The following is a 27,883-nucleotide window of genomic DNA, read 5'->3' as shown; positions in this document are numbered from 1 at the left end:
CTCTGTTTTCTTATCTGCAAAATGGACTCCCTCATGCTCACCCCCATCTGCTAGGCCTCGCTGAGTAAGATGGGGGAGGGGGAAGCTGCCTGTAGGTGGAGTGACAGTGGGCTTCAGGCACAACTCCGGCGCAGGGGATAATGGTTAGGGGCATGGGCCCTGGGGCTGCATTCCCATCCAGCTCCACCCTGACTTACTGTGTGACTTGGCCTCTCTGTGCCTGTGGTTCCCCATCTGTGGGCCAGGATGGGAGACAGCAGTGCATGACACCAACAATAATAACACACGAGACTGCTGTGATCAGTCCCACTAAGTGTCAGCTGTTAGTACAGTTCTCTGCCACACCCACCAGCCTTCTTTCCCGGCCGCCCTCGGGCGTTAAGACAGAGGCCTGGGCAGCTGAGGAGAGCGCTGTTTGGGAGTCAGAAGCTGAGATTTAGTCCGGCTCCTGCCGCAGGCTCACCGTGTGACCTGAGTCCCTCACTCCCCTCTCCTGGCCTTGGTGTCAGGACGGGGAGTGAGGGGCCTCAGTGGGCCCGCTGAGACTCAATGGTTTGTTACTCTAAACTTCTAGCTGGTCCAGGGAAGGTCTAATCCCCAGGTAACAGGTGCTTTTAGTAAGGTGCTGGGTGGGGGCACGGGCTGTTTGGGGCCCCTCGGATCTGGGTGCAGGAGCTGTGAGTCCTCCTGCACACAGCCCCCAAGAGACACCATTCGAGTCAGAGAGGTCCCTCGTCAGAGCCCATGTGAAATCTTTCTCTTTAGAGACAACTTAAGGGTTAACACCAATCCTTGAAACGCCTGGCCCTGAAACCCGCCAGCACACGGGGTCGGGAGCCCCACCCTCTGCTCCCCGGTGGCGGCAGCTCGCCCAGCCGGTGCCCACCTGGCTGAAGGAGTCCAGGCTGACCCCGTTGTCAAGGAGGAAACGCCGCACTTCTTGGACGAGCTGGGTCTCCCCTAGGGCCACACGCACGGCCACACTGCCTTTGGTCTCCTGCGGGCGGGGGAAGGAAACGACCCTCAGCTGGGGAGCAGGGGACAGGTCAGCCGGCCCATCCCCCAACAGCCTGAGGCGGCTGGGCCCTCCCAATGCCCCGCACGCACCCACAGTGATCTCGTGCCCCCGGCTTCTGTGCCTCTTACAGTAAGTCAAGGACTTCACACCCGTCTCTCTAGCCCCATGACCCACCCTCCACCCTGACCATGCAGGCCGACCCCCTCCCCGCCTCAGGGCTACGGCACTCGCTGACCTCCGCTGCAGGGCGCTTACCCCTCGACCCCCTCTTCTGTCCAGTTTCCACTTGGATGTCACTTTGGTGAGCAGCCTACCCTCACTCGCACGCCCTCTCCCCTACTCTGCTTAACTTCAGAAGGCTCTAGAACCTTCTGTGTGGGGTGCCTGCAGGATGTGCACCGGCGCTGCACCTCCCAGCCAGCTGAGGCCTGGAACCGATGCCCCACGATGTGGCCCTGAGCCACGTCCGGCCACTGAACACTCGCACCGTGGTGCATGGGAATCACAAAGTGCTGAGTAAAAAACGTGTGCTGGGTTTCAAACACTTAAGGAAAAAAAGAAGCCAAAGCTTCTTGACTCTTACACCGCGTGTTACGTGGAAAGGACATCGCGGCTGTGCTTCAGCTGCACCGGACCGAACGAAACAGATTACGAGAACGAGCCTTGCCGGTTTCGTTCAGCTTTTCGAGAAACCCGGCCACCAGGATGCCTGCAGGTCCCCGCAGGGCCCACAGCCCGTTCTGATGGACGCTGCTGACCCCCAGTACTGACGGCGGGTCAGCGGGCTCACGGGCCCAAACCACAGGCCAGGCTTTGCTGACCGGCTGGAAACACGCTCGGAGGTTTTGCCCAGCCGGACTCGGCTGCCGTGTAACAACACACACGAGCATTTTAAAGAAGGCGTATGGTGTGAGGGCGCCAGAGGCACGGGCAGATAAAGTCAGCGGGAACCGGGATCAACGTCGACAGGAAGGGGGACAGAGACCGATGACTCCTCTCTTCTCGTCTCAAGGGCCCCAGGCCGCCCCGGCAGAGGGACCGGGTGCAGCAACCCCTGGAGAGGCGGGTGACGTGACAGGGCTCAGCACCCGGGCGCCGGACTCAGACAGGCTGATGTCACTTCCTCTCAGGCTTCTCCAGGTGCATGACCCTGGACAAGCTGCTTTGTGTCCCCAGACCTGTTTCCTGGTCTAGAACATGGGACAGGAGTGCAAGGTCACTGGGCTGTGGTGAGGAGACTGCACAGCCGGGTGCTTGCTGTCCACTGTGGCCTCTGGCTCAGCTCCACACGAGCCTGGGAGATGTGGGCCTGGAGCGGGGAGGGGACACTTCCCCAGGAGGCCCCAAGGGTGCCCACGACTCTAGCCTGGGGCTTGGACATGTCCCCCGCATGGCGGCCTCGCCCCTTCTCCATCTCCCCCCGAGTTAGGCCCAAAGCCTGCCATGCTGGATGGGACACCCACTCACATGGTCAAACACTTGACTCTTGGTGGCGCTATATTTCTGTGCAATGGCGTCAGCCACGGCGTTCGGGCCCATGAACAGCGCGTTCCAGTTGTGGGAGCTGAAAAACAAAGGCAGAATGGGGAGGTCAGACCAAGGCTGAACATGCAGAGCACCTTCTCGGGTGCAAAACCTCAGGGAAGTAAGCTTGCTGCCCACCCTTCACCCAGGGCCTGGAGACGTGAGCAGGACAATACAATCCCTAACGTCTGACGAGCACTTACTTGGTGCCACGGATTAAACACTTTACTTATATTAACGTACTTAAATCTTACAATGCCAAAAAAGTAAGGCACCCCTGTGATTCCCCCCATTAAGCAGATGAGGAAAGTGGGGCTCGGCAAAGTCATGGATGAGAGGCTGAACCCATCCCAAGGGGCAAAGGCGCCCGGGCAGCTGGAGCAGCAGCACTCAGAGGGTGATAGGAGGTAAGGACCTGGAGCTGTTGGCTTTGTCTTTGGATTCTTTCTTCTTCTTATAAGAAGATGACCCTGAGGTATCAGCGTCCTCACTGGCTTCCTTCTTGATGGTGGACGGTAACACGTGGAGCATCCTACCCTGGGGGGACGATAAGAAGGGGGTAGAGAGAGGAGGGAAAGGGTGCATCCACATCCTGCCTCAGGACACCAGTCCCTCCCTTGGCACGCTGGACAAGGCCTCGGGTAGAACCACGTGGGGGGCCCGGCCACGTGACTCAGGGACCTGACACCAGTGGGGGCCTGTGACACAGCCTCACAATGGTAACTGAGTTTATAAGATGCCTGCAGCAGCCCTCACCCCCTCACGCCTGGGGCCGCTCCCGTCCCTGCGCACGGAGGTGAGGGCGCCCACGGTGGGAGCCAGGTCTAGCTGGAGAGATCAATAAGTCATGAAGGAACCAACGAGTGGGGCAAAAAGGAGGAAGGGAGCTTAAAGCGGCCTGGGCTAGAGCGGGTGTGCTTAGCACAAAGCACACTTCACGGTAATGCTGGAAAAAAGGAAGGGTTTCTTACACCCTATGGTGGCCACTTAATATGACCAGCTCCGAAGTCTCCTTATTTCCTTCCAAACGGTATTTCTGGGGACGGAGAGCTTATTTGCTTCTGTGATAAAACAGTTTGAGCAAGTACTGTATGCCGGATGCTGTCCTTGGTGCTGAAGTGCTCTGCCCTCCTGGAGCTACTCCCGCCAGCTCGGGTGAAGAGGTGAGCCCTCACGCCATCATGTGCATTCTCTTAAAATGTGTGGGCACACGCATGCCTTCTTGACAACCGGGGCTCAGCTGTCCCCCACAAGCTCCCTGCAGTCACCTGGAACACCTGCCCATCCACTTCCGCGTAGGCCTTCACGGCGTGCTCGGGAAACATGAAGGTGACGAAGGCAAAGCCCTTGGGTTTCTTGGTCAGGCTGTCGATGGGGTAATGAAGCTCAGACAGGGGACCTACAGAGAGGAAGGTGTCAGCATCAAGGGGGCCGGGGCTGGGCCCAAGTACTGGCTTTCAACACACAAGAGCTGCTGTTCTGGTTCAGTCACGGCCACTTGGCCCAAGGAACCACGTGGCAAGGGGTTGGCATGAGACCACCTCAAGGGTCAAGAGTGTCCTCGGTTCGCAGTCCTTCACGCGTCTTCCCTAAAATTACAGGGGCCTGGGCTGGAGCCTGCCTCCAACTCGGATGTGTGTGGCCCTGGGGGAACCCCGAGCCCCCACACGCCTCAGTCTCTCATCTGTAACACGGCACCTAGCTCACAGGGCAGCGGTCAGTACATCTACCAAGATGTCAGTGCGCGGCATGTACCAAGCAGCACCTGGTCCCAAGCCAGTGCCCCAGAGGCTCCTGCTGTGACATGACTGTGACACTCGAAGTACGGCCTTTCCGAACTGGTCACCACCCACACATCAGGCTGCACCCTCTCGGACATCATCTTCCTGAACGGACACCTGCTGATTCCCTCGCCCATGCGGCCCCGCCCTGCCGTGCAAAGCAGGGCAGTGGCCATGGGCTGGGAGGTGACATCACTATCCCTGCTGGCAGCCCTGCCTGCAGCCTCTCTGCCCCCACCACAGGCACTCAGCCAAGCCTGGGTCCTCTCGTCTCCAAACGGAATCGAGCTATCCCAAAGCCTCCAGGCCTCACCCTCCATCTCAAACCCTCACTTCCTTCCCTCCAGCAGCCACGCCCCTGCCATAGCCATGCATACCGGGCCTTCCCGTTCGCCTGAGAAATAACATCAGCCACAACCATGACAGACGTGACCCTTCCTGTCAAATGCACTTGGGACGCTCGGCCTGGAGACCTGAGGCCTCAGACGTTGGAGCTCAGACTGAAGAGCACTATCACATCCACACCACCAGGGACAAACTTCAAACACTGAGTGGCAAGAGCCCACACAGCAAGGGCAAGCTCAGCAAAACGTTTCCAAATCTCATCCGCCCTGGGTTTGGACAGTGAGGGCAGGGGAGGGTGGGTCCCGATGGCACAATGCCTGTGGTGCCACCTGTTACCGGGAGCCCCGCTGACCCCCAATGTCAGTGATGTGGGAACGCTCAACCCAGCTCAGGGATCATGAGCCCCCATCTACGAGCAAACAGGGACCAGAGTGGGGAAGCCTACGGTCAGGAGCCGACGGGAGGTGGGCTGTACATGAACCCGGGCCGTGGGGGCACGGGGAGCTGGAGACGGGGCCCCACCGAATCTGGAGAAGAGCTGCTCCAGGTCGTCCTCGGTGCTGGTGTAGGGCAGGTTTCGTACGAAGAGCCTCCCAGAGTCGGCCAGGTCCTCCTCCTCTTCGTTCTCCCCAAGGGTGCGGCCTGGCCAGGGCTTGGCGCTGCTCTTCAGGGGCCCCTTGGCTGTGGGGATGCTCTTTTCCCTGAACACCTCGATGTAGCGCCCGCCTGCAGGAGGAGGGGGTCAGGGCTCCGGAGAAGGCCGGGACTGCGGGGTGGTGACCCACATCCTTTGCCGCCCCGCCTTCCCATCACCATGGCCCAGGCACGAGCACTGGCATTGGCTCTCCTGTGGGGTGGTGGTCTGGGCCAGTGCTGGGCCTGACCCTGGAGGGCCCTGTCCCCGAATCTTACCCCTCCTGCTTCCTCCCCAGGGGAGCCTGCCTCGCCACCCCAGGCCCCTGTGCCGCACAGGGCACACCCTCTGGAGTGCTCGCGGCTCTGCCTGGGCAGGCACATCACGTGACAGCCAACGCTGGAGGACCACCTCGCGCTGTTGACGTGTCTCCATGCACCACCCAGTGGGCCTGGTTAGACCCCCATCATCCCCTCCATATGCACGCAGCAGGTGCCCAATGAATACCTACCACCTGACCTAACACGACTCCCTGGGCTTTTCCCACCTTCCCTAACAGCACCTGTGTCTTCACTGGGGGTCGCTGGCTGGCCCTGATTCACCTGTCTGCACTGGGCTGCGTCAGAGACTGCATCCGTGGACATTGTTCAAGTGTCTGCCCCTCAACGGTGGGAACTTGTGCTTGCTGGTCCCCTCCACTGGAACATCCCACCCCCTCCAGCCCCTTCACCCCCTCCACCCCCTCTATGCCCTCCACTGAACAGTCCGCCCGCAAAGCCAGAGCTGGCTCCCCTCCTCCTCTGGGTTTTGCTCCAATGTCACCTGGGTGGTCCCAAGTGGAAGCAGTCCCATTTTGAAATGCAGCTCCTCCCACCTCAGCCCATCTGACGGCTCCCGCTCTCTGCCCGCTCCGTGTCAGCTTTCACTCAACCTCCCGGTGGGCAGAGACCGGTCCGTTCTGCTCACTGCGAGATCCCCCAGGACGCTGTCTCGAGCAGCGTCCGGCCCCCGGGACGCCCTCCACAGAACTTGGCGGAGCCACAAGCGAGCGAGCCAAGCCCCGTGAGCAGGCGAGGCGGCTTCCTTACCCATGTACTCCCTGTTGCATTTCAGAGCTTGCCTCACTTCCTCTTCGCTGCTGAAATCCACAAAGATGTACCCTGAGGGACAATGACAAAGAATCTGCAGATATGGGTGGGAGTCGTGCGGGAATGAATGCCCGTGCTGTGCTAGTGTTTGGGGGAACCTGAGCAGAAAGTGGGGGGAAACTCCGATTTCTGCCAAGTCTCCAAAACACAGCAGCCTCTCCCAGCCCCCCACCTCCAGGCCCAATTTCCCTCTGCAGGAAGTGAGTGTGGAGGCCCCGTGGCCTGCAGGGACACAGGAGTCAAGAGCACGGGAGGCCCTCACCTCCCTTCCAGCCTCACCCCACCCAAACCAGGGGCCGCCCCACAGACCTCTCCGGACACGTGCCCGAGGCCCGGCGCCCGCACGGCCGCCTCCACAACTGTCCGTGAGGGCCTGAGGCCCCAGCAGGCACACACAGGAGGACTCCGGAGTCTTTCCTGGAGCAAGGGAGGCCTCACATCCTCCACCTCACAGGGTCTCAGCCCCGTGAGGCAGCAGAATATCAGAGCTACCAGATGGCAGCACCATAAGCGCATCCAAAGCCCGTGGTCTGGGCCTCTATCACAAGGCTATATATCCCCCGCCCCGCAAGATTCTCCTTCCTCTGTTCCCAAAGGCTCCTCATCTGTCCCCATAAACACCCTCCCCGCCCCCGCCACGTCCCCGCCCACCGCTGATCCTTCCCAGGACTGCACGGTCCCCCTCTCCGCCCACTGCCCCTCGTGGGCCCTGTCCCCTGACCCTTCTGTCACCAGCCAGGAGACTGTTCTATATCCAACTGTGGCCTCCCCATCCTTTAAGCCACTGGCAGGGTCCTGCACCCAGGCTGAAGTCCACGGTTATTAGCAAGCCCAGGCTGGGGGCCAGGTTCCATGTCCTCACCAGCTCTTCTACAGGGACATTCTGCCACTTGTCAAAGGCATCACGGTCACATGCCTGCTCCTTCTAGTTCAGGGCCTCCAATATAGTTTTTCCTCAGCCCTGATGGCTCTGACTCGCCCCTCGCTGCTCCCTTGGGCCACCCCTGCGCACAGTCGGGTCTCTGAGGTGCGGTGAAAGCAGCCCCCCCCCCCCCCCCCCCCCCCCCGTTAAGAGCAGCTCTTGGGGAGCCTGCAGTAGGCATTCAGCACCATTTAGATGCTGTGTGTGTACAAACTCACTGAGTGAGCGAATACAACCTAATGACGTAGGACGCCTGACTACACAGATGGGGAAACCGAGGCACAGTCCCTCATCCCTGGTCACAGGGCTCGTGAGTGGCCCAGCCGGGATCTGCGCCTGGGGGATGCTCGTCACCCTGTTCCCCACAGCACCCAGAGAGCTGTGCGAGAAGGGAGGGCTGGCTGGCAGAGCGGATCGCCCGGTGAGCAGGGCTTCGTGCTGAGACGGAGAGGAGAGATGAGGAGACCACCGCCCAAAGCAGGAGCCCTTTCCGCCCCAGACGGCAGCCCCACGGCTCCTGGGCCTTCCGCCCGTGCCAGGCTTCTTGCCTCGAGGCGCTGCGTGCCCAGGGCTGGCTGCCCCGTGGCTGGAGGCCATCGGAGCTGTTCCTCCATATCCTGCAGCCTCCCAGCCTGGCCAGCAAGGAGGCTCCCCAAGCTCGGGCCCTTGCTTCCAGCATGCTCCCTGCCCCTCTGAAGCCGAGAGGGTGACCAGCCCCCAGGACTGGGAAGGGGCACAGAGGAGGGCAGGACAGGGGCAACGCCACACACTCTTAGCAACTAAACAGTGCTGCCCGTGGGCCCAGCCCAGCAAACCCCAGGACCAAGGACATCTGCTTTTTTTTTTTTAATGTCTACGTATTTTTGAGAGAGAGAGAAACAGAGCACAAGCAGGGGAGGGGCAGAGAGAGAGAGAGAGAGAGAGAGCGAGCGAGCGAGCAGGAGACACAGATCCTGAAGCAGGCTCCAGGCTCTGCACCATCAGCCCAGAGCCTGACGAGGGGCTGGAACCCACGAACCATGAGATCATGACCTAAGTCGAAGTCGGCCACTCAACTGACTGAGCCCCCCAGGCGCCCAGGGACATCTGTTTCAACGGAACAGGTGAGCCCATGAGTGCAAGTGTGGGCTGACGTGGCGGGGAGGGGGGAGAGGAGGAGCAGGTTAAGACCACTCGCAAGGCCGCGGGAGGCAGACCCTGGTCCTGAGCGCATTGGTCCCTCCAGCGAACGGCCCCGCAAACAGCAAACCCAGCGGCTGCCCCGGGGCCTCCGTCGATACTGCCTGTCCCCCGCACCGCGCCGCCTTACCTGTCTTGTTCCCGTGAGCATTTCTCACTATGCGGATAGCCGCTGGTCTCAGGGGGGCCAGGAATTCCACGACGTTCCTCTGTAAGAAGAAAAGCGTTTCCTCCTTCCTCTACCCAGTAACAGACGTGCAAGCCCATGAAGAAGCGCGGGCCAGATTTCTGAATTCAGAGCGGTCCCTGCAGTGTCTCACCCTTTGGCCTCTCTGTCGCCTCTACCCAACACGTATCTTTTCTCCATCGTAAAACTATCTCAGAAACAGTTTGGGATAAAAAAATTGGGAGTGAAAAGTATAAAAACATCTGTAAAATGGGAACATCCCAATCAGCACTTTGAGGCGTGGTTTCTGATCTCGGGTTTTTTTCTCTCCTTTTTCCATATTCGAGGTTAACTCTGGCTTCTGTCACTTCTCAGTGCATGGATATTTGCTCCCCTTTCTTCCTGAAGGTGACACACAATTTAAAGGGCTGTTGTAGACTGCCCCCAATTTTCTGAACTTTCTGTTTGGGACTAAGGGTGATTTAAACACATTTTCTTTTCTTCTCTTTCTTTCCAAATTTTTATTTATCTTTGAGAGAGAGAGAAAGAAACAAGAGTACAAGTAGAGGAGGGGCGGGGGAGGGGGGGGGAGACACAGAATCCAAAGCAGGCTCCAAGCTGTCAGCACAGAGCCTGATGTGGGGTCCAAACGCATGAACCGCCAGATCATGACCTGAGCCGAAGTCAGATACTTAACCAACTGAGCCAGGTACCCCAAACACATTTTCTTAAGATGTACACAGATATATACTAGAGTAGCAAATGCCAAAAAGTGCAAAACAAGAAAACAAAAATGGTCCTGAATTCCAATGCCCAGCTCACTCTTATTGGCTTTTTATTAAAAATGAAAGAAAAGGAATCATTCTCATCTGTGCACTGGCTTAAGCCCATTAGAGAAGCTCAAAAGGTCCAAGTGACCATTAAAATCAAGGCACTACAAAATAGAGTGCCTGGGTGGCTCAGTCAGTTGAGCATCCGGCTTCAGCTCAGGTCATGATCTTGCAGTTTGCGGGTTCAAGCCCTGCGTCGGGATCTGTGCTCACGCGATCTCCCTCTCCCTCAAATAAATAAATCATTAAAAAAAATTTTTTTTTGAAAAAAATGATTGGAGGACCAATAGAATTAGGAATTTTTGCTGTTACTATCTCCATTTCTTTTAATGTCAAATTATCAAATTCTCTGCCCCTCCCCCCCAAAAACCCTTCTACCTTGTTTTTCCATGCCTGCTCAGAAATCTAGCATGTGCTAGAAGGTGCGTCGTCTGTATGGAGCGCCTGGTGAAGTATCCAACTCTCGATTTCAGCTCAGGCCATGATCTCACAGTCCCGGAGACTGAGCCCCACACTGAGCTCTGCGCTAACAACACAGGGCCTGCTTTGGATTCTCTCTTGCTCCCTCTCTCTCTGTCCCTCCCTGCTTGTGCGGTCTCTTCCTCAAAATAAATATTTAAAATCATTTTTTAAAAAACAGAAAAAGGTTGATCTCCTGGAAAAAACAATTCATCGGCTCACACCTCTTCCTCGGTATGTCGCATGTTCTATGTGATGGTACCTCCTGGGGGTTTCCATATCGGGACGTTCTTTTTATCTATTTATTTTTTAAATATTTTTTTAATGTTTATTTGATTTCAAAAGAGAGTGACGGAGCAGGAATGGGGGAGGAGCAGAGAAAGAAGGAGACACAGAATCTGAAGCAGGCTCCAGGCTCCTAGCAGTTAGCACACAGCCTGATGCGGGGCTTGAACCCACCAACATGAGATCATGACCTGAGCCAAAGTCGGCGCTTAACCGACTGAGCCACCCAGGCGCCCCCAGGACACTCTTTTTAAAGACACATGCTACTGTTCCCATGCGCCACACCTCAGCTACGTAGGGCTAACTAAACTGGGTGGCTCAGTCAATTGGGCATCCGACTTTAGCTCAGATCATGATCTCATGGTTCATGGGTTCGAGCCCCACGTCCGGTTCTGTGCTGCATCTCCTTCTCTCTCTGCCCTTCCCCTGCTCATGCTCTGTCTCTTAAAAATAAATAAACATCCAAAAAAATTTAAAAAGAAAGAATAAGTATCTTTACCTTCTAAAACATATGGCTTTCCGCTTATGTAAGTATTCTTTTAAATCCCTCCCTGACTTGCTTGCTCTCTCTCAATAAATAAACATAAAAAATTTTCTTTAATAATTAAGTAAACATCAGAGATCTTTTTACAAATCTAATGACATAAAAAAATAGTCACTTTTTTCCTCTCTAGGACCAAAAACAAAGTGTTACAAAATACCCAGCATTCAAAAATATTGCTGACATACTTTGAAGTTTAAAAATGATTTCTACTATAGGAATACTTTTCAAAACTAGAAGACAGAGGTCAGCGTTTATTACTAAGAAAAAAACGTCTAAGAAGATCAGCTCAGAATTTATTAGTGGTTGTCACTGAGCGAGATATGGGCGTGTGTGTGTGTGGGGGGGGTGGGTGGGTGTGTGGGTGTGAGAAGTTGCCCACTTTGCCTGGGAGAATTAGTAATTACACCTACAGGAGGTACTTGAGTGCCTGGAAGAAGCAGACCTGTAGGGATCACACCTACAGGAAGTAGATCTGCAGGAAATACACCTGAAGGAAGTAAACCTGCAAGAAGTACACCTACAGGAAGTACACCTGGAGAGATCATGCCTGTAGGAAGGAGACCTGCAGGAAGTACCCCTACAGGAAGTATATCCACAGGAAGTAGCCCTGTAGCAAGTACACCGGCAGGAAGTAGCCCTTCAGGAAGTACACCAGCAGGAAGCAGTCCTACAGGAAGTACACCAGCAGGAAATAGCCCTATAGGAAGTACACCCGCAGGAAGTAGCCCTGCAGGAAGTACACCTACAGGAAGCAGCCCTACAAGAAGTACACCCACAGGAAGTAGTCCTACAGGAAGTACACCTGCAAGAAGTACACCCTCAGGAAGCAGCGTTACAGGAAATGCACCTGCAGGAAGTACACCTGCGTCTCAGCTCCCTATCTGGTTAGCACTCCTCTCACCCTCAACTCAGTTAAAGAACAGTTTATAAGTTCATTCTAGTTCTAAGTAATTTTACTTCTCTTTATTCAGCTATTTAAAAAAAAAAAAAACCTCCTACTTTAAACTCCTGTTATTTCTATAAAGGAGGAAATGTAAAGAGTTCTCCACTGTGTGAACCCAGAGTCTGCACACCCCGGCACGCAGGCCTAACGTGGCCGGCGGCCTGTTGCCAGTACGGTCTGACTGGCGCACAGCCGCGCCGATTCGCACACCTCTCATGTCGGGCAGCTGCGACAGAGACCGTAGGGACCACACAGCCCTGAGTCTTTACCCATTTATCCTTCTCAAACATTTACCAGTGTCTCCCACCCCAGCGCATGTAACCAGGTGAAACTGGTCTTTCTCGGTCTCTGCACAGCCATCTGTTTCCTGGCCCTGACCACGCCCGAGATCTTCCTTAGCCCTTCTGACCCCAATTCCTTCCAGTTCAAGTCCTCGACTACCCTACAGCCCCCGCGCAGCAGAGCGTCCTGGCGTCCTCACCCCCAGCCCCGCTCTCCCAGGAGCTCCTTCCCCTTGTCACGTTGCAGGCACCCACCTCCGTGACGTTGAACGGGGCTCCCCGCAGCTTCACGGTGTGCGGGGTGGTGGGCTCCTTCTGGGCTGCTGGTGTGTCTGCCTGAATGACGGCACAGAACAGAAATGGCCACAGTGAGCTCCTGGCTACGGCTGCCGGAGGCGGCAGATCCGGACATCTCTGTGAGCGCGGGGAGGCCCCTGCCAGGGGGAACCAGGGGATGCTGACAACCACCACGCCTGCCGTGGAGGTGAGGGTGTGCTAACAGGGGCTCCAGGCTACAAGGAGGGGCAGAGAGCCTGCGATGAGCCTTCAGGGACTGCGACACTCGCTACCGTTGACTTAGGGCTTGCTCTGTGCCCGACACTGGCCGAGGCACTTTGCTGATGTGGCGATCCGACTGAACCTTTAAAACCTTAGAGGATTATGGGTTTAGGACCTTGCTTGTGATTCTGGAGGCCAAACAGCTCTGAAAAATGTAAGTTTTCTCTAATTTCCTAGGCAATAAAACTTGGCCTGACTTGAAGTCACGTGCCAGGAAAATCTGCTCTGAGCCGACATGCAGCCGGGTATAGTCAACCTTCACCCCTTGGAGCAGGAGTGAGTGCTTCTGGTTTTGCGGCAGAAACAGGTGCTTGATGGTGAGGCTGTGACACTGCATGGCCACAGGGGGAGCTGCCTGAACTCTGACGTTTTGAGGGCCCGGACAGCCCCCACACGGGAGTTTTTGGAAACTGGACACAGAGGCCCTTGCTATGCTGAGCGTCATCTTAGCTGGGGATCAGAGCCCGAGAAGCACCTCACCCCGACCCTGGGTCCCAGGCCACCCTGTGTCGGGGCTGGGATCTGAACCCGCAGCTCTCTGACTTCACCATACTCGACATGTGGTCCAGACTGTATGCTGTTAGGAGAAAAGGACAGAGCGTGCAATTGGAAAGGGCCGAAAACGAAGAGGGGAGGGGGGTAAGGAAAGAGAAAAGAGAGGACGTGTGGAGCCTTGAAGGGAGCCAGGTGGGCTATAGGGAGGAGAGGGCATGGGGCCCAAACACGACCCACCGGGCCCTGAAGCAGAGAGGACGCCCTGGAGGGGGACAAGGTGGCTGTCCCTGAAGGTTGCACCCACGTTTATAGTGTAGACTTCAGGGCCAGCAGCCCTGGGTCTGAGTCCTAACCCCACGACTTCCCAGCTGTGACCTTGGGCAAGTCGCCTCCCTCCTCTGGGCCTCAGTTTCCTCACCTATAAAACGGGACAAGAAGCCGGCACGCCCCACTCCCCGGAAGGCTGTCCTAAGGGTCCCTGACAAATGACGAAGCAGACGTCGTACCCAGCATGTAGCGAGCTCTCCATGAGTCCCATTGCTGCTGTCGGCTCGCACGCGCGGGCCTCGCTCCCAGATATAAAGTGCCATCCGCTCCCGCCCCTCGGCTCCGCGAGCCAGGCGACCTCTCCGTGTCGCCACAGAAAAGTAACTCAAGGGGAGAAGAGGCTGCTCTAGAGGTCCCACGGCAAGTGGTGGCAGTGCCGAGCCCCAGACCCGTCCTTCCCTTGTGATACACGCTGCCGGGGAAGGGGCTGCCGGGAGCACGCGTGGGGACAGGGCAGACCCGCCCGCCCCCAGCCTGCACCTCACGCACACACCTCAGCTCTGGCCGCCCCCGGCATCTTGTTCCCGGACGGCGCACCCGGCTCCGGGCCATTTGGCTGGGCGGCCTCTTCCTCGGCCTCACTGCCGTCCGCGCAGCTGACGGCTTCATCTTCACTCTCCTCCTCCTCTGAGGATGACAGCGACTCGGACATCACCATCTTGGATTTCAGGTAATCCATGTCCGACAGCTCCTTCTGCACGGCCGCCCTGGGTTCGCGGTTGCCATCCTCTGTGAAGCAAAGTGGGGAGGCAGGGAGTCAGCGACCGCAGTGAGCAGAGCAGGGGCCTGGGGCGGGAGAGGGCACAGCAGTGCCACCAGGAGCGGCCTGACACGTGACGTTAACCAGGGTGACAGGTGGGGAGCTCAGATATCTCCCGGGGCCGCAGTCGGCAGAGAGCCCCGCGCCTCCCTGGGCCAGCCCTGCCCTCGTCAGCCTGCCCTTTCAACTGCGCCTGCCGCTTTGTTCCGAGTACAGACAGGACCTCACTCTGGCCTCAGACCTCGCAGCGGTCTCCAGCTGCCCCTGGGACGCCCCACCTCCTCCCCTGCAGCCACCCAGAACCACGCGGGGGGCCCCCTCGAGCTCCCACGCTTCCCTCTGCCCTGTGCCCTGGCCACGCTCCTCCCTTGGCCAGTGACCCCCTTCCCGTGCCTCCCCTGCTGTCTCCCACAGACTCATTTAGCCAGAAGCTTTACCAGGCATAAAATTCACAGGAATTCCTTCTCCCGCCTTGAAGCAAACACGCTGCCTGACCCATGACCCCAGCAGCTGCCACCCCGGATCGCGACTGTTCCCGCTCCATCCGCCCCCTGCGCGATGCTGTGGGCCCCTGCTGAGGACGGGCGCACGCTCCGGCAGGGAGGGGCCACGGCGGAGGCCCTTACCTTCCGGGTCCTCCCCAGCCCCCTCCTCGTCACTCTCCTGCCCTGAGTCGGAGTCGAAGTTCAGGTAGTCGCTGGCAGGCCTGCCCTTCCCTTTCGGGGCCTCGGCGTCCACGGCATCGTTCGCCCAGGTGGCTGTCTGCGTCCGCTTCTGATGAACTGACAGGAACTCCTGGAACTCAGTGTCTTCCTTCAGCTGGTGGCACCGGAGTCGGGGACACGGGGGAAGAGGCAGAGAAGCCTCAGCTGGGGCGTACCCGCCTACCTCCCCGAATGCTGAGGGCATCCTCCAAGCTCACGTCCCGGCCTCCAGGGGACCCTGGGGTCAGCCGGTGGCACTCCTCCCCAGACTAGACCACTACGGGGCCACAGACACGCGGCAAGGGAAGATGGGACCCGCCTCCACCTGCCGGCCACCTCCCCGCTGACCCCGAGCCTGCCTCGGCCCTCCCAGCACCAGCCAGGGCACCCACGCTCAAGGTCAACAGGATGCTCACCTTCTCCAGCTCACCTGCCACCTTTCTCATTTTGTCGTCCTGGAAACAGAAGGCACAGATGATGAGGGTCACCGATGGGGGGCAGAGGGGGGACGGAAGGCATTGCCCGGGGAGCACCCGGCTTCTGGAACCACCCGCCAGGGGGCATCTGGCCATTCCTGCTCCCACTGCCCAGCCCGCCCCTGGCCGACACGGGGGCTGCGGGTGGGAGTGACCTTCTACGCACTTTCTTAGGTTCTGTGGGGACGGAGTCTCTGTCTTTTGAAGGGCTCTTGGACTGGCTTGTTTTCTGAGCGTGTCTGCTCCAGGCTCGGGGCTTCGTCGGGTCCCCGAACGACTTGCAGAACTCCACCTGCGTGGGAGACAGAGGGTGAGGGGGACACTACCGCCTGCCCAGCCTGGGCGCCCGCCTTCATCACTGGGGGCTGGGCCTTTTCACAAAGGTGGCTGTTGCTTGCTGGCCGAGTCGGCTGAAGCAAACCGCAACTGACCCTTGAACAACAAGCCCGAGTTCCCGCCTCCACTCCTGCCCGGTCACCCTGGCCGAAGGCCACAGCTGTGTATCTGTTCCGATCCTCAAAGCGGGGAGGTCAGTGGTCGCTCCCGCCTGCTTGTCTGGAGGCTCGGGGGACTGCCTGGCGCGTGCACTTGGGGTAAGTGTGGCAACTGTGACGACTTTGGGGAGGACAAGCCAAGGGCCAGCGGGGACCACAGCTGCCCCGGGACAATACGAGGGGGAACCATGCGGGTGCCCTTGTGTGCAGATTGTTTCTGCTAAATACGGCACAGCATCGTGAATGTCTTTTCTCTCACGATTTCCTTAACGTGTTTTTTTTAAGCTTATTTTATTGTAGATTACAGTACCTAATACATATAACCGTCAGTAAGGCTCCAGGTCAACGGTGGGCTATGAGCAGTCAGATTTGGGAGGAGTCAAAAGTTATGCACAGATTTTTAATGGCACAGGGGTTGGCTCTGGAGCCCAAGTTCTCAGCCCCCAGGGGGGCTGACACGGGGTGTCAAGGCCAAGCTAACAGCTTCCCGGATCACTGCAATTACTGTGGGGCGAGCTCGGCTGGCCTCCGAGGACAGCTCCGGGGCCATGAGACGGGAGGGAGGGGGCGACCGCTCAGAAGCCCACACGTGCTCAGATCAAGCCTGGGCCAACACCTCGCCCTCAGCGCACTCCTGTCAAAGTCCTTTCAGTGGCAGCATCTGTGAGCTGTTAGACACGCGCAGCCTTGGGTCCCACCCTGCCCCCGCGCTGAGGCAGAAACTATGGGGGATCCGACGCATGGAAGGTTCCGGAAGTCTGAGAACCAGTGGGGTGGACCCGAGACAGCATGGTCTGAAAGCAGCCAGGCTCCAGGCTGGAGCAGAGGGGGAGGGAGGATCAGGTGGGGTCAGTTTCGACGGGCGGGCAGAAGCAACTCACCGTGATCCGGGATGTGTCAATAAAACTCTTGTGGAAATGGTTCAGCGCCGATCGGGCCTCTTCCTCCGATCTGAAGCCGATGAAGCCGAACTTCCGGAACTTGCCGTCCTTGGTGAACTTCAGGCTGCAGTCGGTTAGGTTGCCGAAGGAGGCAAAGAGCTGCCGGAAACGCTCCTCCTTCATCTGGGACAGACGGGGCACCGTGAGGGAGGAGCAGGGGAGTGCTCGGAGCCCAGGCGACGATGGGAGGCCCTGGGATCCCCTGAGGGCGAACACAGAGCGGGCAGGGGCCGAGTGCGCCCCGGCCGGACCACTGACTCTCTCGCCCGCTCCACCAATGAGGAAATCGTCCTAACCCAGGGGCTCGTCAGGAGAAAGAGAGCGAGCACAATGGGAGGCCAGCACTGTGGCCGCCCCGTGCCAACCCCGACACCGGCCTGTCAGGACAAGCGCACGAACAAACGAACACGGTAGGTTACACGTGTCTGCTCACCGCAGCAGAGGAACAATGGAGTCAGTCCCACGAAAGATGTCCACATCCTAACCCCTGGGCCCCGTGAGTATGTGACCGGACATGGCAAAGGCCTTTCACAGAGCAGATGACATTAAGGGTCTTGAGACAGGGAAGTTCTCCCGGAGTATCTGGGCGGATCTGATGTCCGTGTCCCACAATACAAGGGAGACAGGAGGGTCAGGGCTGGAAAAGGTGACAGGATGCCAGAGACAGAAAGAGACTGCAAGATGTCACGCTGCTGGCTTTGACCATTCCGGAGGTGGCCCAAGGCCCCGGAGAGCAGGCAGCCTGGAGAAGCTTAAGGAAACCAATTATCCGCTAGAGTCTCCGAAGGAATACAGCCCCACCAACACCCTGATGTTAGGATCTCAGCGCCTGGGGGGCACGGTCGGTTAAGTGTCTGACCGGCTCAGGCTGGGATCTCACGGTTTGTGGGTTTGAGCCCCACGTCGGACTCTGTGCTGATGTTGCAGGGCCTGCTTGGGATTCTCTCTCCCCCTCTATCTCTGCCTCTCCCCCACATGCGCACACTCTCTCCAAAATAAATAAGAATACAATTTAAAAGAAAAAAAGGACTTCTGCCCTCCCAAACTGTAAGGTTATCACTGTGTGTGGTTTAGGTCACTAAATTTGTGGTAATTTCTTACAGGAGCAATAGAAAACCAATTCATTACTATTCTTACTATTTGGTCAAAGGGGCCCCGCACTATGGAAATTGGCTCCTGGCCCTGTCCTCACTCCAGCCAGGCTACCCACCCAGCTCAGTGAGTTTTTTAAGCAGTGATTGGGAGAGCTGTGTGGGGGGGGGGGGGGTAGTGGGGACACCAAGAACCCCACTAACAGCCAAAACAAGGACTAAAATTAAAACACTGGAGGCCTTGGCAGCCCAGCAGTAAGGAAAAACACATTTTCTGAGGCAGGTTCATAATAACTCTAAGCATGAAAATCATATCACCCCATGCATTAGGATTATCCACAGCTTATAGAGGAGAAAGTGAAACTCGCAGAGGATCAATGATCTACCCAAGGTCTACAAAATCGAGGCCTGTGACTCAGCTCAGATAAAATAAAAGGCAGTGAACTCATCTCCCCCATTTCCCGGGAGCAGCCACACTCAAGTCTGACCCCACCATTCCTCCTGGCGACTCTCTGATGCTGAGGGCTCATGAAGAAGGAGCTAAGGCAAAACATGAGATTCTCGGCAACCTGACCCACCGTGCCAGCACCACCTCTTGCCGAACTCCCTGCAGCCTTCCCTGATTCTCGCCTCTGAGGTTTTCCTGGCGTCTCCTGTGGGCGCAATCTTCCCAGCAGGCCCTGGCTGACTCCTCATTCTCAAGTTGGCCAACTCCCCCAGGAGGCCTCTCCTGGACTCCTCAGTGGGGGTCAGGGAACCAAGCTGTCTGTCCCCACACAGCACAGGGTCATACTTCAATCCCTGCACCTTATGTCACAGTGACTGGGCGCCTGATCTCCTCTGCTAGACTACTCATGCTACAAAGGCAGGGACTTGGGGCGCCCAGGGGGCTCAGTCGGTTGAGCATCCGACTTCAGCTCAGGTCATGATCTCACAGTGGGTTCGAGCCCCGCATCAGGCTCTGTGCTGACAGCACAGAGCCTGGAGCCTGCTTCAGGTTCTGTGTCTCCTTCTCTCTCTGCCCCTCCCCTGCTCATGCTCTGTTTCTGTCTCAATGATAAAAATAAAAACATTTAAAAAAAAAAGTCAGGGATTGAATTTTATCTCCCACTATCTACAATGTCAGCAACATAACAAGCACTCACTACTACATATGTGTTGGAAAAGAGTTAAGAAAAGTGCATGCGATCACACAAAGAGAGATAGAATGATGTAGGGGTCAGGAATGCACATTCTAGAAGCAGACTGCTCGATTCAATCCCTGCTCCTTAAATTACCGGCTGTGTGCAACCTCTCCTTTGCTGTATTTCAGTTTCTTCACCTTTAAAATGGGCGTAACAGGGTTCTGCTGAGGAATAAATGAGTTACTTTGCCGAAAGCAACTGGTCCCATGCCTGGGAGGCAGTAAGCTCTCAAAATGTCAGCCACTACTATTACTGGTTTTTGTGGATTCTTCCGTTCAAGAGACAAGACAAGCAATGGTAACGGAGTCAGTCCAATGAGAGAAGAGGCCCAATGAGACGGAACTGGGAGGGGAAGACAGGGTAGCCGTGCTAAACTCCTCATCCATCAAAGCGAGGCACCAAGAGACACTATCTAAAGCAGATGCATGGATCACCATGTACTCTGAAGGTTTACTCTTTAGCGTAAACAATGCAAGAATTAAAAATAATAATATAACGGACTGGGAGGGAAGAACAGATAGATGGTCGGGATCCCTCCTCTTGCTGAGGGGAGGGTGAGCAGATGGTCACTGAGGTAAACAGACCACAAAATGGGAGAGAGAGCACACTATTTAGACATGAAGAAATACCAGCGAGGAGTCCTAAAAACAAACCATTGAAGGCGGTTCCTCCTGGAGAGAAAGACTGAGGTAGGACGGAGCAAAAGATTTTGCTTCTCATTTCTTACGCCGTTGGACTGTTTGAATTCTTTTTTTATTTGTACCTTTTGAATTCTTAAAATCCTGTCATAGGTCCCCCCCACAACTGCTGGGGGGGAAAAGTTAAACACACACACAATAAAGCAGGAATGACTTTATGTTGTCACTCTTTCTAAAGAGAAAAGTTCCCGAGGAGTCCGAGTGAAGAGTACAGAAGCCCTCTCATCCCGTCTGAAGCCTCGTTTCGTATTTTGGGAACCAGCTTACAGGCCCCCCCCAGTGGTGTGAGGGCTCTTCACCCCAAGGAAAGTTAAAGTAGAATAGGTAAGAATGAACCCCGGGGGGCACTGCCCCCAGTCATCTGACACCGCATTCGTCCAGCTAGCTATTGCTTCCTTCCACATGTTTTTACTGAATGCCTACCACGTGCCAGGTTCTGTGCTGGGCTCTTTACAGGGAGACAAGTATGACTGGCTCACCCTTCCCTACTTACTGGAGAAACAGTTTAAAGACCTTCACACTCAGTTTCCTTACATTTCGCCCACCGGCCTTAAAGGTGGGAGTCAGGATTCTAACGCACGTAAGTCCTTAACCTAAAACTCTCCATGTGCCTCGCCCACAGTTTCCTGGATGGGAGACGAATACGAGTGCAGGGTCCGACCCAGTCAACAAGTCAACCAGAAAACGCGATCGGACCAGAGGGGTTGTGGGAGAGAGCATTCGGCACACGTGGGGTGTTAGCATCTCCCCAAGGAAAAGTTGTCGGGATGGAAGGCAGGTACCCTCGGAGCTGTGGAACCTCGAGCGCTCGCTATCCCCCTCTGCCAACTGTCAAATGGGGGGTTTGCCACGGGTCCCGCCCCCGTGGGTTTCGAACACGTCCTAAGTCCTGACCCAGGGCCGAAGCCCCTCAATTCTCTCCAGCCACCTTCTTCCTCGCCCCCAACTCCTGGCTGCTCCCAGTTTCAGATTCTCAAGTCCAGGCTCTGCACTCACCCCATTTGGGAGGTTCTTCACGATCAGTCGCGACATGGCGCACGGTCCCCACTGTTTCGATTCCAGCGCGGGCGGACAGTTCCTTTCACTGACAACTTTCACGCTCCCGCTCTGGGGGCCGCCATCTTGGGCGAGCCGGAACAAGGTCACGTGTTTCAGACGTAAGCCCGCCCTCTCCGGAAGCAGGCGTGGCCGAACCGGAGGGACCCAAGGAAGTCACACCCCTCAAGGGGCGGGCCTGAGCGCTTGCATTCTGCGCAGGCGCAGACTGTTTGGGCGCCCTGGTAGAAACTAATGAAACAGCGCAGGCGGCAGGGGGCGCTAGTTGCCCGGGGTCTGCGTGTTTGAGTGACAAGGAACATTGGGAAGTCGTTTTCGCCTCCTTATGTATTTTCTTCTACTATTGAGTCCTAAAACGGCTCCAAGAAGCGGGGGAGGGGTGTAAGGATTAGGGGTGCTTGCCTCCCGTTCAGAGATAGGGAAAACTGAGGGTCAGAAAGGCTGCCAGGCACATGTGTCTATGTGAGCATCACTTGTAAATGTTAGGATGTGTTCATTGGAAATAAACACCTGTTTTGCGAGCAGGTCAACTGGGAACCAGATGAAGGCAGTTCGCTCAAAGCCCCAGAGTTGTTACATATTAAATAGTATTAAGTAGTCGTAAGAGCTAGGATTTTGAGGTTCATTGGATTCCTGCAGGTGCTGTAACATTACCAGAAATCTACTGACTTAACAGAAATGTACTCCTTCACAGTTCTGGAGGCAAGAAACCCCACATCAAGGTGTGGACAGGGCTGCACCCTCCTGCTAGTCTCTAGGGGAAGATCCTTCCTTGCCTGGTCCAGCTCCCAGTGGCCCTTGACTTGTGACTGCATCCCTCCAGTCTCTGCTTCCTGTTGACAGTGCCTTCTCCTTGTGCCTCTGTGTCAAATCCACTCCCCTCTCCTTTCTCTTACTGGGCTTAGATCACCTCTCAAATCCAGGATGACCTCATCTCAAGATCCTTCCCTTTCTATCTGCAAGGACCCTTATCCAACTAAGTTCACATTGGTAGGTTCCAGGGTTTAGAACATGGGAGTGTATCTCTTTGGGGGACACTATTCAACCCCCGACATATGATTTCTTTGGTTTGTGTAGAGGGTTACTTAGAAGATTGAATTTCATGCTCTCCACCTTTTGCAGTCTGTTCGAGGAAAGCATACACATGTAAAAACGTACCCTCACACGCCTAGAGTGGATGATTTAAGGGGTCACTGTGTTTTGAGGTCATTTGTTTACTCAGCAGATATTGATATTCATGAAAGTGCTCTTTAATTAAATGACAATTAGGGGGTTGTTTCTGCACACGGAGACCCTGGCCAGGAGGGGCTGGAGCAGGCTTTATAACGCAGCTCCGGGATATTAGCCTCTTATGAGGGGGCAAGTGTGGGCGGCCCTGCCAGTTCTGCCTTCATGTACTTTTATTTTATTATTTTCATGAACGGCCTTTATTAAAATGTGCAACTAAACATAACCTTCCCTAAAGAAATTCACAAATCAGAAGGTCTTTCAAAGGTATTAAAAGAAATGGAATGCTCTTTGCCAATCTGTGTGTCCCAGCGCTGAGCCAGGAAAATATGGTCGCCACATGTGCGGGACCAAGGGATGGCTCCTGGGTTGTATTGTATCTCCCGGAGCATTTAATAAACAGCCACATTGTAACATTATTATTAATCTTCTTGCTCTCCTTCCTTGTCGGTTTGTCTCTTGCCTCCTTTTCTCTCCCAGCAAATATAATCCGGGGCCTCTCTGATCGCACCCAAGGATTAACAATCAGGCAGGTCTAAACCAGCTCTACCCGAAGCTGCCTTCACTGGGAACTGTGGGGAGTTGTGTCTGGATCGTGAGGAAGTTACCTTTCCAGGAGGAAAAGGCCATGGGAAGGACTTGGAAGGGCTTGGTAGAGGCAGGATAGAGAGAGGAGAGGAAATTGGAGTCTTGATTTCATCCACATGAAGAATCTAATTATGAGAAGACATCAGATAACCCCCAAGTGGGGTACATCGCCAAAAAATCCCTGATCGGGACTCCTCAAAACTGTCAAGGTCATCAAAAACACAGAAGTCTGAGAAGCCATCCCAGCCAGGAGGAGCCTGGGGAGACAGGACAACTAAATGTAATATGGGATCCTGGGACAGAAACAGAGAAAGGCTGAGGACATCCAAACAAAGCATGCACGGGAGTTAATAATCTTGTGTTGACACTGGTTCAGTCATGACAAATGGACCATAGCGCTGCTGTGTAGAAGCACCTTGTTTTTTGCCCCTTCGAATACACCTTAGCCATTATTCCACATCTGTAAATATCGAACTCTCAAATCCTTTTCCTTTTCAAAATGTCCTTAAGAAAGATGTAATAAACGCTTAGTTTTAGAATCACTCTAGATTTACAGAAAAGTCATGAGATCATTACAGAATCCCTACACACCCTGCACCCACGTTCCGAGGCTCACGATCGAACCGATGTTGATGCGTTGTTACTATCTCGCGTCCATGCTTTGCTCGGATGTCCTCAGTTTTTTCCCTGAGGGTCTTATTTCTGTTCCAAGCGTTCCTCTGTTTCTTCCAACGACTGCTTTTCTGGGGATGCTGACACCTGTTGGTTTAATGCAAGCCAGCAAATATGCGAGTGACTTTTGTTTAGGAACCGGGGCTACAGCAGTTAATAAGTCTTCCGTCCCTGTGCTGGTGGGGGAACCCAGATTAGACAACGAGTTTCAAGTGCAGTGAGCACTCTGAGAATTAGGGTGTGGTCCCCAGGGGCGTGATTGAGGCTGGGGTGTCTCAGAAGACCTCCTGGGGGTGACCTGAAGTGTGTGAGAGGGAGTGGGGAGGGAAGAGTACTTTCTAGCAGAGGGAGCAACATGGAACAGCATGGCCAGGCCCTGGGGGGGGAGGGGGGAGGGGGGAGGGGGTGAGCACGGCAGGTGCTGCAGAGAAGGGGCAAAGCCAGCAGACTCAGCCAGAGGGTGGCCCCGGGCTCAGATCCCACATCCTGGCTTGGTGGTCCCCAGCAAAGTGCTAATCCCTGAGCCTGTTTTCTTTTCTATAAAATCAGGTAATGGTAGCGCCCCGGGTGAAGTGAAAATAAACATGATCAGCTGTATAAAAGGCAGCATTTGGGAATACCTGAATGTATATTTTCAGTATAATTTAAACTATGTTTTATTGAAATAGTGCGGTCAACACCCACATATCCTCACCAGGCTTGCTGAGTGTTAACATTCACCTCATTTGACTTACCTCTCTCTATATATATATTATTGTTATTACAAAACCATTTCTGATCATCATGGTCCTTCCCCCTGAAACTCTTCCACTATACCCGATGCGTACAATCATCAAATTCAGGATGTTTGATATTGGTATCATACTTTTTCTCTAAGAGTGTGTATTCAAATTTCAACAAGTGTCTCAATCACCATATTTTGTTTCCTGGTCCGCGATTCAGCCCAAGATTACACGTTGCAATCCCTTGTCACATCGCGTTAGCCTTTTAATCTGCAAGATTTCACCAGCCTTTCTTCCCCTTTCGTGCCCCTGATGGTTTCGAAGGCTGCAGGCCAGTCGTGTTGCAGACTGTCCCAAAGGATAGGTTTCACTCACGTTCCCCCATGATGGGATTTGGGTCATGCTGTCAATCTGTTGCAAAGTGGGTGATGGGAACGGTCACGAGCAGGGTCAGGGCTGTCTGCCAGCCTCCCCCGCTGGAAAGGTTTCCCCTTCATCGTTTATAAATCACCCACGGGGTTTATAGAAAATGTGCCAATATATAGAAAGGCTTAGAGGCAGTTGATCTTAGTTTGCACAGGGGTACATAAGTCCTGGGCAACTGCCTTCCTATCCATTGACACCAGGGACACTGAGGCCCCCAAAGCAGGAAACACTAGCTCAAGATCACAGAGTAGCACCAAGGCCAGGTTCAAGCTGGGAGCCTCTTGCTCCTGCTCACCTGTGGCCACTCCCTGGGGTCAGGAAGTAAGGGCGGGAAAGGAGGTTCTGGAGACTGTCACCCTGTATGTCACCACCTGACGCCTTCCATGTGGCCTCTGCCATTCACCGCCCATCACCCCAGAACCCCCCTCTCCAGAAAAACAGCCTCCTATTTCCAGGCACCTGCAGAGGAACCTTGAGGGATGCACGAGGCCATTGTAACTTGAGTCAGGAGACCAGGTGCGAGCCACACCTGTGTGGACATCAGGTGGCTCACCTGTGACAGGCGGCAGCTGAGCCTCTCCCCTCACTGCGCCCCCCCTTGGCCCTGCTGGGAGCCCCATATTGGCGATGCAGGGGCCCTTCTTGCTTTTGGCAGTGAACCATAAAGATTCTCCTGGAAGCACATGGGAATCACAAATCATTCATCAAACAGACTGGCTGGGGAAAATCTGAACCCGTTCTAAGAAGATAAGCCTGAGGGGGTCTTATCCTGGGTTCTGGGGCCTCCCAATTCCAGGGCCTGTTGACCCTGGCCTGGAGGCCTGAGACAGGATGGTCTGGGGGTAAGACCAGAATCGCTGTCTTTTCTTAAGTTTTAGCTTACTGTGGGCAGACGGCTCCGTTGCATACACGGAGGATCAAAAGGCTTGTTTGAAAAAGGAGTTCATTTCCTGACTGGCCTCAAAGTCCTGTGAGGTCCAACCACTGACCACTGGGCCCCACCCACTCGGCTACATTCACACTGGCCACTTTCTGCTCCTCAAATGCGCAGACCTTGTCCTCACCTCTTGAGAGTTGAATTACGTCTCTCCCCAAAATATCTAGAAGTCCTTGAAACCTGTGAGTGTGATCTTATATGAAAATTAGGTCTTGACAAATGGAATTAAGGATCTGGAGACCAGGGCATCCTGGATGTAGGGTGAGCCTTCGCCCTGAGGACTTGATGTCCTTACAAGGCCACGTGAAGCCGTGGGCACAGGGAGAACTCTGTGACGGGGGGACAGAGGTTAGGGGGAGGCAGCCACCAGCCAAGACTTCCCAGCAAGCACCAGAAGCTGGAAGAGGTGAGGAGGACCCTCCCCTAGGCACTTCAGAGAGAACACGGCCCTGCTGACACCTGCGTTTCCAGAAGTGTGAGCAGATATTTGTCTGTTATTCTAACACACACACACCTCCATTACGGTAATTTATTACAGCAGCCCAAGGACACTAACACATGCCTCAGGGCCTTTGTGTGATCTGAGCCCTTTTTTCTTTAAGTTTATTTATTTATTTTTGAGAGAGAGTGAGTTGGGGAGAGGCAGAGAGAAAGGAAGAGAATCCCAAGCAGGCTCTGTGCTAAGGGCTCAAACTCACAAAACCATGAGTTCATGACCTGAACCCAGAGTCAGAGGCTTAACCGACTGAGCCATCCAGATGCCCCTAAACTGGCTCATTTAAACCTCATAATAACCCAGTGATGGGGTACATTTATTAACTCCATTTTACAGATGAGAAAACTAAAGACAGGGGAAGTGACTCCACCAAGCTCACTCAGGAAGAGGGAGGCCAGAAATCAGAGCTTGAGTCCTATTCACTGCGGCATATAGCATAGAAGCCTCTCCTTGAACGGTCAGGGTCAAGCTTGAAGGCTCCTCTTTACCGGTTTTAGGTTTTTGTCTCTCCGTGCTAAATGCCGGTGGTGTTCCATAACCCTTCACGCCCTTCGTCCTTTTCCTCAGTGCAGGACTCAGTGGTCTTTGGGCGGCCAAGTTTAGAAGGGCTGCCTGCAATTCCATAGTCTGGCCAGCAGGGGGCGCGAGAGGATCACGTATAAACTCGTACAGCGCAGGGAAAGAAGCTGGAAGTTTCCAGGATTAGGACGCAGCCCAGGGGCCTGCAAGAGCAGCAGAGATAGTGGGTCAAATCTGGCCTGGTCATAATGGATGAATATTATTTCTGCTTTCGTTCCATTAGGAAGACAGAAGCCTGCCTCCTCGCCCAAGAACTCTTCTAAACTTAGCACCTGGCTATAGTTTTTTTCTGGATAAATAAATGGATATGAACCCAGAGGAAATTAAAGAAGGCCCACGGTGTCTCTATGAAGACAAGCAAGAGAGACGGTTATCTGTCTGGGAAGGAAGGCAAGGACACTGTGCTGGTCAGGTTAGCAAGCAGAGGAAAGGTCACGGTGGTCTCGAAGCCACTCCGATGTAGAGGCCATCTCCAGAATCCTGGGGAGGGACCCTGGACCAGGACCCGTGACGTGGGATCCATGGCAAGCTGGGAAGTGGCATGCCATTAGACATGCACACCATAACACCTGCAGCCTGTGGTTGCCTGGAGTGGCCAAAAAAGAGTGTCTGTGTAGGTGTGATTACGATTAAGATGAGTTGTTTACCCAGGATTTCCCAAGTGGATCCGAATGCAGTCACGTGTGCTCTTACAAGAGGGAGGAAGGAGGTGACGTGAAACGGAGCAGAGAGGGATTTCAAAATGACCTTGGCGAAGACCGTACTGCACAGCCACAAACCAAAGACTACTTGAGCTGCCGGAAGCCAGAAGCCGGAAGAGAGAAGCCGGAAGCCGGAAGAGAGAAGCCGGAAGAGAGAAAGCACGGATCCTCCCCCAGGGCCGACAGAGGCCAAGTGGCCCAATGGACGTTTAATTTAATCCACCCCGTGATCCTGATTTCTGATTTCTGGCCTCTAGAACGTCCTGAGACAATAAATCATCAAATCTGTGGCAATTTGTTACAGCAACCACAGGAAACTAATATACAGCCATTGCTTCTGCTGGTCTAAAGGAGGGAGGGGTCACTGCCCAGGGCTCCTTAGAGGGAGCTGAGGGCACAGGGAGACACAGCCACTGTCTGGTGACACTGTCACACTGGGCACTGGGGAGATCTAACTGCCCAGTTTCCCGCTTCCCACCGGCTGAAACCGGCTGACAAGTGAAAGGCAGATGCGGAAGACCTGTGTGATGGGGTCCCTGCAGGTCGGCCTCAGTTGGGCAGCGGTTGAAGGAGAAGGGATCATGACCAGCACACCATCTCTAGGCACATAACGGGCCAAGATCTCCCATTTTTCCTGGACAGCCTCCTAGTTGGCTGGGCTTTCCTGTCTTCTACAAAGACAACATACATAC

The 27,883-nt window shown here is 55.0% G+C and overlaps 1 protein-coding gene and 1 long non-coding RNA gene across 2 annotated transcripts in view; both read right to left on the bottom strand.

The window, feature by feature from the left end:
* RBM19 (RNA binding motif protein 19) overlaps positions 1 to 20,928 on the bottom strand; it is a 114,587-nt gene extending 93,659 nt beyond the window's left edge. The window contains exons 1-14 of the mRNA XM_029922255.1: positions 20,784 to 20,928; positions 16,755 to 16,937; positions 15,546 to 15,671; positions 15,320 to 15,358; positions 14,826 to 15,018; positions 13,933 to 14,168; positions 12,315 to 12,395; positions 8,682 to 8,760; positions 6,391 to 6,462; positions 5,191 to 5,394; positions 3,811 to 3,941; positions 2,958 to 3,079; positions 2,486 to 2,582; positions 887 to 997 (exon numbers count right to left, since the gene is read on the bottom strand). Coding sequence (XP_029778115.1) covers positions 887 to 997; positions 2,486 to 2,582; positions 2,958 to 3,079; positions 3,811 to 3,941; positions 5,191 to 5,394; positions 6,391 to 6,462; positions 8,682 to 8,760; positions 12,315 to 12,395; positions 13,933 to 14,168; positions 14,826 to 15,018; positions 15,320 to 15,358; positions 15,546 to 15,671; positions 16,755 to 16,937; positions 20,784 to 20,819 — 1,710 coding nt within the window. The 5' untranslated portion in view covers positions 20,820 to 20,928. The remainder of the gene's footprint in view (positions 1 to 886; positions 998 to 2,485; positions 2,583 to 2,957; positions 3,080 to 3,810; positions 3,942 to 5,190; positions 5,395 to 6,390; positions 6,463 to 8,681; positions 8,761 to 12,314; positions 12,396 to 13,932; positions 14,169 to 14,825; positions 15,019 to 15,319; positions 15,359 to 15,545; positions 15,672 to 16,754; positions 16,938 to 20,783) is intronic.
* A 5,278-nt stretch (positions 20,929 to 26,206) lies between these two features.
* On the bottom strand, positions 26,207 to 27,249 carry LOC115277540. Its single transcript, XR_003902402.1, has 2 exons — positions 27,138 to 27,249; positions 26,207 to 26,633 (listed from the first exon to the last, which is right to left on the bottom strand). It is a non-coding gene; the product is annotated as an uncharacterized LOC115277540 (long non-coding RNA).
* Positions 27,250 to 27,883: the final 634 nt, after the last annotated feature.

The sequence above is a fragment of the Suricata suricatta genome, chromosome 14, assembly GCF_006229205.1.
Source record: "Suricata suricatta isolate VVHF042 chromosome 14, meerkat_22Aug2017_6uvM2_HiC, whole genome shotgun sequence".
Classification (NCBI taxonomy): domain Eukaryota; kingdom Metazoa; phylum Chordata; class Mammalia; order Carnivora; family Herpestidae; genus Suricata; species Suricata suricatta.
Note: the sequence above shows the minus strand (reverse complement) of the source record. Positions and strands in the feature narration are given on the sequence as shown.